The sequence below is a fragment of the Pyrus communis genome, chromosome 2, assembly GCF_963583255.1.
Source record: "Pyrus communis chromosome 2, drPyrComm1.1, whole genome shotgun sequence".
NCBI classification, from domain to species: domain Eukaryota; kingdom Viridiplantae; phylum Streptophyta; class Magnoliopsida; order Rosales; family Rosaceae; genus Pyrus; species Pyrus communis.
The window spans coordinates 3488810-3502615 of record NC_084804.1 but is presented as its reverse complement, the minus strand read 5'-3'; the positions used below and the strand labels follow the sequence as shown (position 1 = coordinate 3502615).

Here is a 13806-nt window from a genome sequence, read left to right as displayed (position 1 = left end):
CCATGAAACTCGAAGCCAGTGAGCTCCCAAAAAGCCTCGTGCTAGGTAGGGATGAGAATATACATATAAGGATCATTCCCCTAGGCGATGTGGGATGTTACAGTAGTTACTACTTATATTGATGAACTCTATTTCTATTAGAGAAGTACAAATATGGTACCATAGTAGGAGAAACTAGTTAAGAGATTGTTTGGTATCCTTCTTGGACCCAATTTTTTGTTTTAAAATCTAATGAGGTATTAAGTAATTTAATTAGCTGCATTTATCAATTTTAAAAACAAAACAAAATTAAATCCGATAAACAAAACAAAACAAAACAAGCTCTGAAGCACTCATTTAATTATTAATCATCTCGAAAATTAAGAAACTCTAAAGCATTCGTCCGTTGGTACGCTTCAGTGGACGTCATACCATGAGGATTATCGTCAGGAATCATTGCAAAGCAAAACTCGATATTTCCAGCTTCATTCGTCACCATAAAGAAAGCATTCGACGCATCCAAATTCAGATCGGCATTGAGGTCGAAATGGAAGGTGATCCACGGAAACGACGTAAAAGGTTGCCGATTATAAGTGGCAATTTGAAATGATGGAGTTGATAAATTAGAGCATTTTCAAAGGAGATGTTAAACATAATATGTCAAAATTTTATTTGATAGCTGATGTGGCAAATTGAATCCAAGTCCTAAATTTTATTCTTTTCCAATGGATGTGTCAAATATTTATTTTATTATTTTATTGGGCCTAGAGTTAAATTAACTATTAAAAAATAATAAAAAATAATTGTAGTTTTTATTCTATTGGTTGTTACTGGAACCCATGTATTAAAAAAATTCAATTAAATATTTTTGACTCCTTATTTGTTTGCAGTAAAAAAATGCAGCTAGAAAGTAAGGAGTCAAATGATTCACATGCCACATCATAATGGCATATCCATTGAAGAAAACCTAAATATCTCATAATCCTATTTGGCATATTTGACATCTCCTTTGGAGATGGTCTTACAATCCAAAGAAAAAATAAATAACCACCGATTCTTACATGCCAATTTTAGACTGAATTAATTAACATGCATGTGTGGGTTTAAACAGCTTTTTTCAGTAACCTTGAGCAAACTGAAAATTGTCTATAACAACTCATTAAGTCAAAGCATCGACAATTCTCTGATATGGCATAAACGAGATGTGCAATGCTAATGGATGCACGAAGAGGTATTTATCAACGAAGAAGAGAACAAACAGAAAGATGGAAAAAAAGTGGAGCCTCTTCATGTTTCTATCTCTAATTGTTTTTATTCATTAATCTCTTGATGTTATTCAATTTTGAATAACGAATATATGTGAGGGATGAGGGTTTGGCGTTTCTATTTATAAGCAAAAATCTCTTGAGAGAACACACTTTGATTTGGGAGACGTATGGTGACGGAGACGCATGGGGACGGAGACGTATATACCAACTCCATCGATTAAAAGATAATATATAATTTCACACGAAAAAGTTATTTGGTGTAACTGATTCGTTTTGTTACCATATGTACTGGTGCGTAATGTCTTTTGCCTGGATTTTAAGGAAAATTAATGAAAATGGCTTGAAAATTTTGAGTTTTAATGATAATGACAAAATAAAGGGTAAAGTGAATAGTACCAGGATTGATTTTTAGTGTAAAAATATGGTTTTTAGTTAAAATGAACAATACCGTGGGTTTTTCGTTAAAACTCCCAAGATTTTACTCTACAAAATTGCCAAATTAAGCATACCAAATGTCCATTCAAGAAGCCCAATATATGGCATGTTAAGAGGGAAGCCAATGAAGCTGTGCAGACTTGCGCGTTTCCGTCTTTCGTATGGAGCATGGATCAAGATTTTATTTGGTTCGAGAGGCCAGAATTATTGTATATCATCTCCTTGTTGAGGATAGTCATATGTAAATCTTCGGTTAAATAATAAAATATTTCGGTCCTAATAATGCGAAGCAGTGTACTAAGATAATAACCTCGCAAATCCTAAAATCCATTAAGGCCTGCGAATATGTAAAAAGTAAAATAGTATTTGATGATATACATGAGAAAATAACACATAAAATTCATAACACATACTTAGGATCTTTTTACTTAAAACTCCTATTTTCTCAATTCAGCTATTTCTCAAAATTTCTTTGTACCTAAACTAACCTGAACCTCATCTCTAATTTTTGCAACACACCACATTCGGTATATTTTCTTTCATTTTGTAGCAAGTCGCTGATCAAGGTTACAACTGCTTGAAATGACTCTTTTGGAGAAACAGTTGGTAGAGCACAACGATCATCTGGATCTTGATCGTCTTTGGTAGGCGTATTCAGTCTCGCTATAATGATCTCTTTACCGACAGGCAATTCTTTCACTGTATCATTTACACTAGGAAGGTGCTCAACATCCATCACTTTTCTATACCGTAGACCATAAATGGCTTCACGCAAATCACACATGCCTTCATCTTCACCATTTTGTCTTAATATCTGACCTGATCTTGCAATGGTGAAAACAATTTACAATGGTTGTTGCCTTCGCATCAGTGTTCCAAGCCCGCATTAACAAAATTGATAGCATTCAATATGTTAAAACCTGTACAAATTTTGTCGAGTTAGTTGTAGAAAAGTATAAATTGTAAATGCTCTCATTTTTTGTAATCCGTTCAACTTAATTTGAAGATATCTGTTCAAGCTTTCGTTTACTTTTAGGGCCTCCATTTTCTTCTTCTTTGTTTCACTGTGATTTAGATAGTTTCATATTACATTTTTCAATGTAGTTAATATATATGTTACCACATATGCAGAGCCACATGAAGACCAAGATGGGCACGAGCCATCCTGAACTGTTTTTTATTTTATATCCGTTATCTGTTAGTTTTAAACTAAAGAGCATGTAGCTCATTAGTTATTGGAGTTTTAATGTTTCTGCGCGCCATGGGTTCAAAACTTGCATCCTTAATGTGTTTTTGAACCATAAAACAAAAACACCTTATAAAAATTAACCCTTTTTTTTGGCGGTTGATATACAACAATCTTTTTTTGTTGCTTGATATTAAACAAGGTTAATTTAGAGGAAAACTCAATTATGTTAAAAAATATCTCATAATAATAGTATTAAATTATGATTTTAAATTTGTGTCTGAATCTAATGTGAACTTTTTTTTTTTATCAAAACTCGTAACAAGTTCTTTTTTTTATGATATAATTATCTCAAACTAAAATTTTCATACGTTTTAAAGGTCTACCATGTAACATCCCCACATAGTTCAAGGGAGTAAATCCTGTAAGCCTTATATGTATATTCCCATCTCTACCTAGCACGAGGTCTTTTGGGAGCTCACTGGCTTCGGGTTCCATGGGAACTCTGAAGTTAAGCGAGTAGCGCACGAGAGCAATCCCATGATGGGTGACCCACTGGGAAGTTCTCGTGTGAGTTCCCAGAAACAAAACCGTGAGGGCGTGGTCGGGGCCCAAAGCGGACAATATCATGCTACGGTGGTAGAGCGGGCACGGGATATGGTGGGGGCCCGGGCCGGGATGTGACAATTTGGTGTCAGAGCCTAACCCTGGCCGTAGTGTGCCGACGAGGACGTCGGGCCCTTAAGGGGGGTGGATTGTAACATCCCACTTCACCCAGGGGAGTGGATCCTATAAGCCTTATATGTATATTCTCATCTCTACCTAGCACGAGGCCTTTTGGAAGCTCACTGGCTTCAGGTTCCATGGGAACTCTGAAGTTAAGCGAGTAGCGCGTGAGAGCAATCCCATGATGGGTGACCCACTAGGAAGTTCTCGTGTGAGTTCCTAGAAACAAAACCGTGAGGGCGTGGTCGGGGCCCAAAGCTGTGACAATTGTTCGTGCATGCTTAACTAATTAAGATACATGAATCTGCAGAATCAAGAAACGAAATTTACTAATTAAGATACATGAATCTGGTACTAATTGTTCGTGCATGCTTAACTAATTAATTATAATTCATGGATTTGGTGACATATCTACTGTATATCTTACCCTAGATCTCAATTCAATGAATGTAAAGAGATTTTTGCTTATAAATATAAACAAGATCACTTCCCTCGTATATGCATCTTATTCAAAATCAACATATAGACATATAAAAACATGAAGACCCTTCTCGTCTTTTCTATCCTTCTAGTTGTTCTCTTCTTCAGTACTATTGGTAAATGTTTCTTCATCCATTACTATGTTAATTTCTGATTGGACATGTTAAACACGTAACTTATATTCTCTTGTCAAACTATTTACCAACGTAAATAAGAATTGGTCTAACATCATAAAAATGGATCGGGACGTGCAATTTATCTTAACAAAGAATATATAATTTATATTAGGGACACTTTGAATACGGTTCCTAACTATTAATATTCTATGACTGAAACCTTGTTGGTTTTCAATTTTTGATCGAAGTTCCTAAAATTAATATGATAATGTATTTCTATGTAGGTGACTATATTTTTTAAATTAAAAATTAAAATTTATAGTTGTTTGTATTAATGAGATTTTAAATAAAAAAAAACCCATAATTTGTGGATTAAAATTATTAAAATATAAATTATACTCTCCAACATATATATATATATATATATTGTGTGTGTGTGTGTGTGTATATATATATGTATGTATGTATATTAAAATTAACAAAAAAATTATTGTACCAAAATATGGGTACATTCTTCAAAACCACACAAAAAAAATAGATATTAGGCTTAATAATATTAGTAAAGTTCTTTGATTAAACTTGACATGGATACATTCTCAAATCAAGAAAAAGAATGTACCCATATAAGTTTAAAAATGAATTAGAAAAATATTGAATAGATTATATATATATATATATATATATATATATATAAGGGTACATTTTACTACAACAAATTGATATATTTAAGAATGGGTACATTTTAAGATTAAAAAATTAATAAAATTACATGAATGGACGTACATATAAGATTAAAAAATTGGAAACCCTTTTATAAAAAATTAAGGGGTACAAACTTATTCTAATTTATTTATTTATTTTGGAAATGTTTTGAATTGAAATTATTTAGGAGTTTAATAAAGGTGTGAGTATTAAAATCCTAACTCAATTATTAATTTTTATTTTAAAAATTACGTAACTGACATGTAAATTCATTATTGCATTAATGCTAGGAACCTTTATCAAAATCTGAAAACTAATAAGATTTCAATAAAGAATATTATTAGTAACTAAGAACCAGATACTAATTTTCCCTTTATACTAATATGCACGTATGGCTTGCAATTGCAGGAGATGAGGTTTTGGCAAATGAGTATACAGGTCATGCTTGCGGGAGAGTAGAGGTGATGCCTAATTGCCAAGAAAAGATATGCAACGACTTGTGTCTGGAAAAATATGCAAAGGGTGTTGGTCTCGATGCTAAAGGCTATTGCAATGGCGATAAATGTCTTTGCATTTTCCCCTGTTAGAAATACATTTAGTGATTTATGATAATAAGGTTGACTCAATTTAAAAACCACCAGAGTATTGGTTTAATATTAATTATGTACTTTTTCCAAATATTAATAGAAGGAAAGGGCCACCATATTTTCCTATATATCTTCACATTTTTAACTTTATAATCTTTCTTGTTAAACTATCTTCACGAGTTGTAAATAAAGTTATTCAGAAGCAGATGATGTTTTACCTCCACGACAGAAAGAAATCATTCTTATGCCCAATGATGCTATTTCAACTTCTAATTCTCCTCCTTAATAACTAACTATTTAATTCACTAATAATATTATTCTACTAAAAAATGAAGTTATTTATAAGAGTAAATTGTAGTAATGGTTCTTCAACTTTAACTCAATGGAGAAGTGGTCCATCAACTAAAAAACCGTGACCATTAGTCTTTTAACTTATCAAAACGTGCAGATATGGTCATTTTTGTCAATTTCGTTAGAACTTTCGTCCAAATGAGTCACATGCCACGCACGTGAGACTGAATGAATGAAAAAATATGGAAAATTAAAGGAGAAAAATTGTAGCAGTGGTCCCTTAAAATTAATCCAATTGGGAGAAATGGTACTTCAAAGGCCAACTAGCTAGTTAAACCCTAGTAGGAGAAAATTAAGCACTCAACTAATTTTTGAGAAAATTAAGCACTCAGCTAAATTTTAATCATCTCACATATTAGGAACTCTCGAAACAATTCTCCGGACCAAAAAACAATTTGAAACCTTTTGTGTCATATATGAAGCGGGAATTGATCTGTTGGAACGCTCCAATTGAGTTCAAACCATGATTATCTAGCTCAGGACGTATTGCCAAGCAAAACTCCATGTTTCCAGACTCATTCTCCACAACAAAGAAAGTAGCCCCATACTCCAAATTCAGATCGGCATCGTTGTCGAAATGGAACGTGATCCACGGATACCCCGTAAAAGCTTGCTTATTCACCACCTCGTAGAACGGCTCCAAAGGCGGAAATCTACTAGGGATCTTCCTCACGATTGCTTCCCCCATCGCTGAGAACACTGCTTCTATACCCCTCACTAACACAAAATAAGCAGGCTTCAGAAGCGTAGTCATTGGCTGGCCTGAGTCAATTATAGTTCCCCCGGTTCTGTCAGGTTGAACGGCAAAAACCTCCGGCGGAATGTTAAGCCTACCGCCCATGATGCTCATTCCTAGTAAGTTTACGTGGTACAATGACGCGTCGTTGTATTTCCTCAATGCTGTCACACTTAGGTCGGGTTTTTCCACTATGTCCGCGCCAAATTTGAGGAATGAAGAGGTAGGGCCCGCTTGTGGTTCGAGTCTGAAGCAGTACGAGAACCGGCCGTCGCTTTGGCCGGCGGTTTGCAATTGAGTTACAAACGACCGCGAACCAAAACCAAGACCCAGTATACCGTACATTTGATTGCCGTCTTTATCAAATGCAACCTGACAATTAGGATAAAATTAACATAGGCTTATACGCACCTGAAACTGAAAACAAAAATAATTATCAAAACCCCCTAAATAAATAAAAAATTGACGTTCTGTATAACATACGTACCCCAGTGTTGTCCATGTTGCAACCAAACACTAAATCTCGAACAAGCTCTCTACTGCACGGAGGGCCAGTACTACTCTCAAAACTGAACGTTTCAGATGCAAGAACACCTTGAACAGTGGTATGGCCGTCACCATAGGTTGTTATAAAGGCACAAAACGCTCCTTCACAGTCAGCCTCGCAAAGTGGGTGGTTTCTGCACGGCAGAGGCTTATATGAAGAAGAAGCGCTGCTAGGAAACGGTTCATCTACCGATTTAAAGCAATGGTGGGTGCGACATCCATCGCATTGGAGCCAAGTGAGATCGCTCCCTGTGTCCACCAAAAGGTTGTATGATTTGTATTGCGGAGAAGTAGAAAGTGTGCCTACCCCGATTCTGACGTGGTAGGATGCCAAGTCCTGAAAATTGTTAAAGATCATACGGACTGTTTCAGGAGTGAAGGGATCAAGTGTGATTTTTTTTAGATGCTAAGGTGGTCATGGTTTTTAGGTATTGGGCACGTGCTATAGACTGGTGGGCAAGTTCTTTGTTCATAAATGAGGTTTGGCTGGTAGAAAGGTGACTCTGGGGAGTTTCGACTGATTAACTTAAGGGTCAAGCCATCAGGTTTTGCAGTGACTCTGTGGCATGGTGGTATTAGGGCTACTAACAAAGTTGATAGTAGGGAGAGGAAAAGAGGGTTGATTGTTGCTTGTGCCATTTTTGTTGCACTTCGAGATATTATCTTACTGAGTAACCTATAACACAATGTGAATGAACACTGAGGCGGAATGTAAAATTATAATCTCCATAATTCTATTCATAGTACAAAGGCTTATATATACAAGCGTGTAGAGTTGTGTACAACTAAGAATCTCTCCAAATCAGGAATATAAAAAATCTCTCCAAATTAGGAATACAAACAAAGTTGAATTGTAATATTAATTACTAAGCTTAAGAGAGATTGTTTTCCTTAGCTACTCCACTAACACGGAATAGTAAAGACTGCATGATGCTTTTATAATGAAAATTTTAACTGGATTAGCAACTAATTAATTTTCACGTGTTTCTTTTTTAAAGAGGGATAACTGGTGGCAAGTCACGGTTATCCACCCCTTCCGAGGACAGAGAAGACTCACAAAGGCAGCCTCCTCCTGGCCACAAGTCTAGCTTCCACACCAGTAGCGGGTTTCGAACCCAAGACCTTCAGTTTTTAGTTTGAAATAAGCCTCGCAATCCCCCATTTACCACTAAACCACCAGTTTGTGGTTTTTAATTTTCACGTGTTAACTTGGCATAATATCCCTTGTCTGGTTTTTTTTTTTTTTTTTTTTTTTTTTTTAAATGTCTAAGGTAAGTTTTTATAATGAATAAAATTAATAAAGGCATGTTGGAAACACAAAAGACATTTAAAGAAAGAAAAAACTTATATAAGTACTGTTGTAAACATATTTAACTGAAGAATTATAGAACCGTAGAGAGGTGTGGCAACAATAGAGAGTGAGAGATTCGGTAAATTTTGAGGTGTGTGTCTTATCCCACTCCTGTTGTGCCTTTGTTAATAGTAGTAAAAAAGTAAATTCCTTACTTTTTAGGTATTACAACTAAATCAACTATCTAAAAGATACTATAAAATCCTAATAAGATTTACACAATCACATTACTAAGTTACTCTAAAATTACTTTTAGATCAAAACCAAAGGCACAAATAAGATTTACTCTTAGGATTTAAAACTTAAAGTAAATCTTATTAGGATTCTATAGTATCTTAGATAGTATCTTAGATTTACTATAATTTTAGAGTAATCTTAGATTACTATCTTAGATTTACTCTTACTAAGTAATCTTAAACTTTTTGTTTTTAATGATTTGGGCACTAAACTTACTTCAAAAAGCTTCATTCAACCCTTAATATTCTATTCTCTGTCATATAGACGGCAAATTCCTATTAATTGAAAAAAGAAAAACAAAACAAATCAAAACCAAGTAAGCAAGCTTAGAGTAATCTTAGATCACAAATAAAGTTAGAAATTTGGCAATAAGAATGCTTACTTGGTTTTGATCTAAGAGTAACTTTATTTGTGATCTAAGATTACTCTAAGTTTTAAATTTCTAACTTTATTTGTGATCTAAGAGTAAATCTTATTAGGATTCTGTTGTGCCTTTATTTGTGATCTAAGAGTAAATCTTATTAGGATTCCTTACTTTAACTTTTAAATTTCTAACTTTATTTGTGATCTAAGATTACTCTAAGCTTGCTTACTTGGTTTTGATTTGTTTTGTTTTTCTTTTTTCAATTAATAGGAATTTGCCGTCTATATGACAGAGAATAGAATATTAAGGGTTGAATGAAGCTTTTTGAAGCAAGTTTAGTGCCCAAATCATTAAAAAAAAAAAGTTTGGACCGTCGATTCTGTGAAAGAAAAAGAAAAAAAAAAAAAAAACTTCCTATGTCACCGCACTTGTGATCGATGATTTAACGGGTAGGAGAGCCTCAATTTTACTACACTAAAGTGTGACATTGTGACATTGGGCTTGGCCAGCGATAAACCGAACCAAACAACTGATTTTGTGAGAGAAGATGTACTAGCCCCACGTTGGGGCAAATCGGTGCGTATCTTTTAGTTAGTGTTTTGATTTACAGTCTAAATTATATTTGGTGTAACATTTAGTTATTTTTTCTTCTTTTTTACAAGGAAGACAACTAGTAGCAAGCTATGATTATCCATTTATTCTGGGGACCGGAAAGATTCACAGAGACATTTCAGTCTTCTCCTAGCCACAAGTCTAACTTCCACATTGTAATATTTAGTATATTGTTATTGGCAACAACGAAAAGCAAATTTTTCTGCAATAATATTGGTACTTACCACCAACAACTATCTAATACAATGCATAGGTTATATGCTGAATTCAAATAGAGAAGAACATGTAAAGTTTGTGTTTGATTAGCAACGAAACTGCTGGCTTAAGACCATCCGATAACAGCGACAAGAACATAAAGCAGAAGCAGTGATAGGGGGTACAGAGTGTATGCTAGAATGCTTGTCCAAAATGGGAACTTTCTGCTGAAGCTGGCAGAAAGACCAACCGCTGTCGAAATAAGTAAAACAACTAAAACTTCAGCAGAGACGTCCCATGATAAATTGCGTATGTAAACAAGGGCCAAAAATACGACCAACCCCGAAATGTTGTTCATGAACGCCGCGTTGTAAATCTGCAGAGAACAATTCAAATGTTAGATAATGTTGATTATATGAGGTTCCAGTGTTGTGTTTTGGCTCACCAAAAGTGTTAGGGACGGATTTTTGGAGTAGAAATCGGTGAAAATAAGTATCTTACATCATCAGACGCTTAAGTGTGTAATAGTAGTTAAAACAATATATTTGAGTTTATGGAGAGAAACAGACCTCAGAAAGTGTTAAAGAAATTGCATTCTCCGTTCTGTCTCTGGCAGACGTTACTGACATTAGTGCCAGTCTGTAGTTTGTAGACAAGGGTATCACAACATAAGAGACCACGAAAGAAGGAATGCTTGCAGCTGTGGAGAACTCTTGGAGACTTACCATGAGCGGCATTGAAAGAAAAACCGTCATGGCAGTTCCTAGAATAATTAGAAAAACAGCCTTCAGGAGATTCATCCACGATTTATCAGCACCCTTAGTCTTCTTTTTCTTAGAGATCAGCGGCGTCTGCTGATCTTCCTTAGTTTTCTCATTCTGCAAGGGCAATTTAATGACCCGGATGAAAATCTAGTTTTTCTAAGCATTGAAATATAGTCCTATCAGGAAAACGTGGGCATCAGAGCAAATGTGCTCCTCCCCTATGCGGGTAATTTCAAGTCCCTCTTCCCGCGGTTTTACATTAGTTTAAAGTAAAATATCATTTGTCAAAAATATATTTATAGTCCTACTAGGGCTGAACTTATACCTTTGAATTATTTCTTCTGAAAAGCGATTTATGTTCATGACCTTTACTGTTGGCAGAGGGCATAACTGGATTAATCCATTTTGAGATTCCATTCACAAAGTCCGTCTCAGCTATTTGAGCGTCGCCAGAGATATCAAATTGCTTCATCACTTCTGCTACATAATCATCGTCATCCAGGCCAAATTCTTCTATTTGTATTCCTAGGATCAATGCTCTAAGTTCATCTGCTGATATGTATGTGCTATGATTCTTGTCTATTCTATGGAACAGCCTGCAAATAAATTTAGAAAACGACTAAATGATGAGATCATGGCATTTCAGTGATTCAGGTGGAGTGAACTAAAAACAGAAACTGGGTACTTACCCTTTTATGTTGGATACATTAGGGTTTCCGCGTACTGTCAGAAGACTTGGCAGTATGTTTTCCGGTCTGTATTTACGCATCAAATATTCATGCCTTCTGCTCTGAATCCATGGCTGAAAGAACTGCATAATGGTTTTCTATCAGTTAAGAAGTTCACAAATACAACATTTCTAACTTATACTGAGTTCATCATTGCTTAAACAATCAAAAGTTTTCTTCGGATTCTTATTATTTCAGTCGTTCAACTAAGTATTGCCGAGGCAAATTTTATGTTCTTGAAATTTTGTGTTACCTGGTAGATGAAGTAATTGACAAGGAATGCAGATGCAATCAGTAAAGAAACTAAGATCACAACTCGAACTGCTCTGGTTGAAGTCAAGATTTTTGCCAGTTGAAGAATGAGAAATGGGATCAACGACAGCATCATGATTCTTGCAGTATCTTGGGTTTCGACATCAGTTCTTACACCAGAACCTGCACAGCCATGTTTACTTATACATCAAGTTATCTTATTTTAGATCTTTTTGTCTCAGTGAGTGTGTTGATTAGTGTTTGTGGAAATCAGATAAGAAGTAAACCAGTTAAACTGAAGGGTTTCTTATTTTCTGGATTTGATGAAGTTTGAGAATCCGAGAGGTCGTAGCTGCCGAAAGCAACAACAGAACCCCAAATTAGGGTAAGAATCATGATTGTTGATCCTGCAAGCATGCCCATGCTCATTTCTGCCATTTCCTCCACAGTTGTTGAAGTTGCTGTAACTCCGGTAACTGGAGAACAAAATGTGAATTTTTGTTATTAATTTATTACATGTCTGTATTTCTACTTCGATTATAAACCAGAACTTCTGAACATTTATCATGAATCTTTGTCATGAATTTACAAGACATATTACATATCATTGTTGACTTCACATTTTCTTATAATTGCAGTTCCCCAAATTAACACTTGTTAACGCAGTGAGAAATACTCGGACGATTTTTTTTTTTTTTCTTCAAAATGGTGCTTTACTTGTCTATAATTATGAAACGAAGTTTGGAGGGACTTATTTTTTAATAGGATTCATACAAACAATATAGCATAATAGATTTCATTGAGAAGGAGCAAGAAATTAAGGAGCTTACCAAGAACCATTCCAACTTGTGGAATCAAGCCAAGCATGTGGAAAGCACTAGCACCAAAGATACCAGTTCCAAACAATTCAAAAAAGAATTCAGATCCTTTTGAAACATACTGATCTGCAACGGAAAGCAAGACCTCGTAGACGATTATCAGGAAAAGCAGCCCCCAAACTGAAGTTGCACAAGGCAAGAAGCCATAAGTTGGTTCACAAGTCACAGAATCTGCTTTAAGATTCGGTGCTTCGAGGATCGAAGATTGGCGTATTACGTCATTTATTCCATCGGATAGAAGACCGGAGTCTCTGACAATCCGGCCACTTCCCAAATGGACTGGTTGGAGGACCAGGAAAATGATGAACAAAACTTGTCCAGACATATCCAGAGACACTTAGCTCTGTAAATGAAAAAATGTGAATGAGAAGGAAAACTTTCTACTTGTTTAGGTTTGAATGGAGATCAATACCATGCAAATTGTGGCATCAGAAAAAATGGACAAAAAACTCAAACATGTGTGACATGAGCAAAATCCCTCTTTTCCTTCCTATAGATTTTGAACAAGTACGAACAAAAGTTGGTAATTTATAGAATGTAGCAGGTTTGCAGAAAAAGCTACCTGCCTATTTGGATTTTAAAATAATTTTACCAAATATATTCTTCTATACTTGCTCCACAATGCCATTAATTATTGCATAGTTTTGGATTAATATATAAGTAATGAATCACTGTAAATATAAATGCACACATGCATCTAATTATGCACATATAAGTTAGGCTAGTTGGTCAGAACAATGTGCATGTATTTTTGCATCCAAGGATCAAATCTCCTTCTCGATAAAATAGTTTAAAATAGAAGAAATTGTAGTAATGTTCCTTCAACTTTAACCCAATTAAAGCAATGGTGCATCAACTAAAAATATGTGGTCATTGGTCCCTTAACTCATAAAACCATGTAACTATGATCATTTTTGTCAACTCCGTCAGATTTTTCATCAAAATAAGTCATTTGTCATGCACATGAGGCTGAATTAAGGGGCAAATATGAGAATCAAATGAGAAAATTGTAACAACAGTCCCTCAACTCTAACTAAATTGAAGCAATGCTCCCTCACATATGTAACTATTGGTCCCTTAACTCATTAAAACGTGTAGCTATGGTCATTTTCGTCAATTCAATCAGCATATCCATCAAAATCAGCATATCAATCAGCATATCCATTAAAACATGAGACTGAATCAATGAGAAAATATAAAAAACCAAAAATACCCCACAACCATGACACGCTTCCCTCGACCCTCCATGCCATGCCTCCTTTACACCTTCAACACATCTAAAATGGCATTGTCTCCTCCTTTGAAAGCCTCTT

At 35.1% G+C, this 13806-nt stretch overlaps 2 protein-coding genes across 2 annotated transcripts; both read right to left on the bottom strand.

Moving 5' to 3' along the window:
* Positions 1 to 2012: 2012 nt before the first annotated feature.
* LOC137722539 (protein ASPARTIC PROTEASE IN GUARD CELL 2-like) lies at positions 2013 to 7470 on the bottom strand. The gene is made up of 4 exons (XM_068461568.1): positions 7054 to 7470; positions 6293 to 6938; positions 2171 to 2501; positions 2013 to 2019 (listed from the first exon to the last, which is right to left on the bottom strand). The coding sequence occupies exons 1-4, from the start codon at positions 7468 to 7470 to the stop codon at positions 2013 to 2015; spliced, it is 1401 nt and encodes a 466-aa protein (XP_068317669.1).
* Positions 7471 to 9818: 2348 nt separating this feature from the next.
* LOC137725368 (sodium/calcium exchanger NCL2-like) lies at positions 9819 to 12824 on the bottom strand. The gene is made up of 7 exons (XM_068464029.1): positions 12446 to 12824; positions 11903 to 12091; positions 11617 to 11798; positions 11325 to 11446; positions 10961 to 11231; positions 10441 to 10749; positions 9819 to 10247 (listed from the first exon to the last, which is right to left on the bottom strand). The coding sequence occupies exons 1-7, from the start codon at positions 12816 to 12818 to the stop codon at positions 9999 to 10001; spliced, it is 1695 nt and encodes a 564-aa protein (XP_068320130.1). The 5' UTR covers positions 12819 to 12824; the 3' UTR covers positions 9819 to 9998.
* Positions 12825 to 13806: the final 982 nt, after the last annotated feature.

Bases quoted from the DNA above. Each gene is read 5' to 3' on its own strand.
- LOC137722539 (XM_068461568.1), bottom strand. From the start codon at position 7,470: ATGATCTTTAACAATTTTCAGGACTTGGCATCCTACCACGTCAGAATC. The intron at 6,939-7,053 runs GTACGTATGTTA...CCTAATTGTCAG, and splicing joins GCAACATGGACAACACTGGG to GTTGCATTTGATAAAGACGG. The intron at 2,502-6,292 runs GTTTGAACTCAA...TTGCAAGATCAG, and splicing joins TCCTGAGCTAGATAATCATG to GTCAGATATTAAGACAAAAT.
- LOC137725368 (XM_068464029.1), bottom strand. From the start codon at position 12,818: ATGTCTGGACAAGTTTTGTTCATCATTTTCCTGGTCCTCCAACCAGTC. The intron at 11,799-11,902 runs GTTTACTTCTTA...ATGGCTGTGCAG, and splicing joins GAAACCCTTCAGTTTAACTG to GTTCTGGTGTAAGAACTGAT. The intron at 10,750-10,960 runs GTATAAGTTCAG...TTGCCCTTGCAG, and splicing joins TCAGAAGAAATAATTCAAAG to AATGAGAAAACTAAGGAAGA.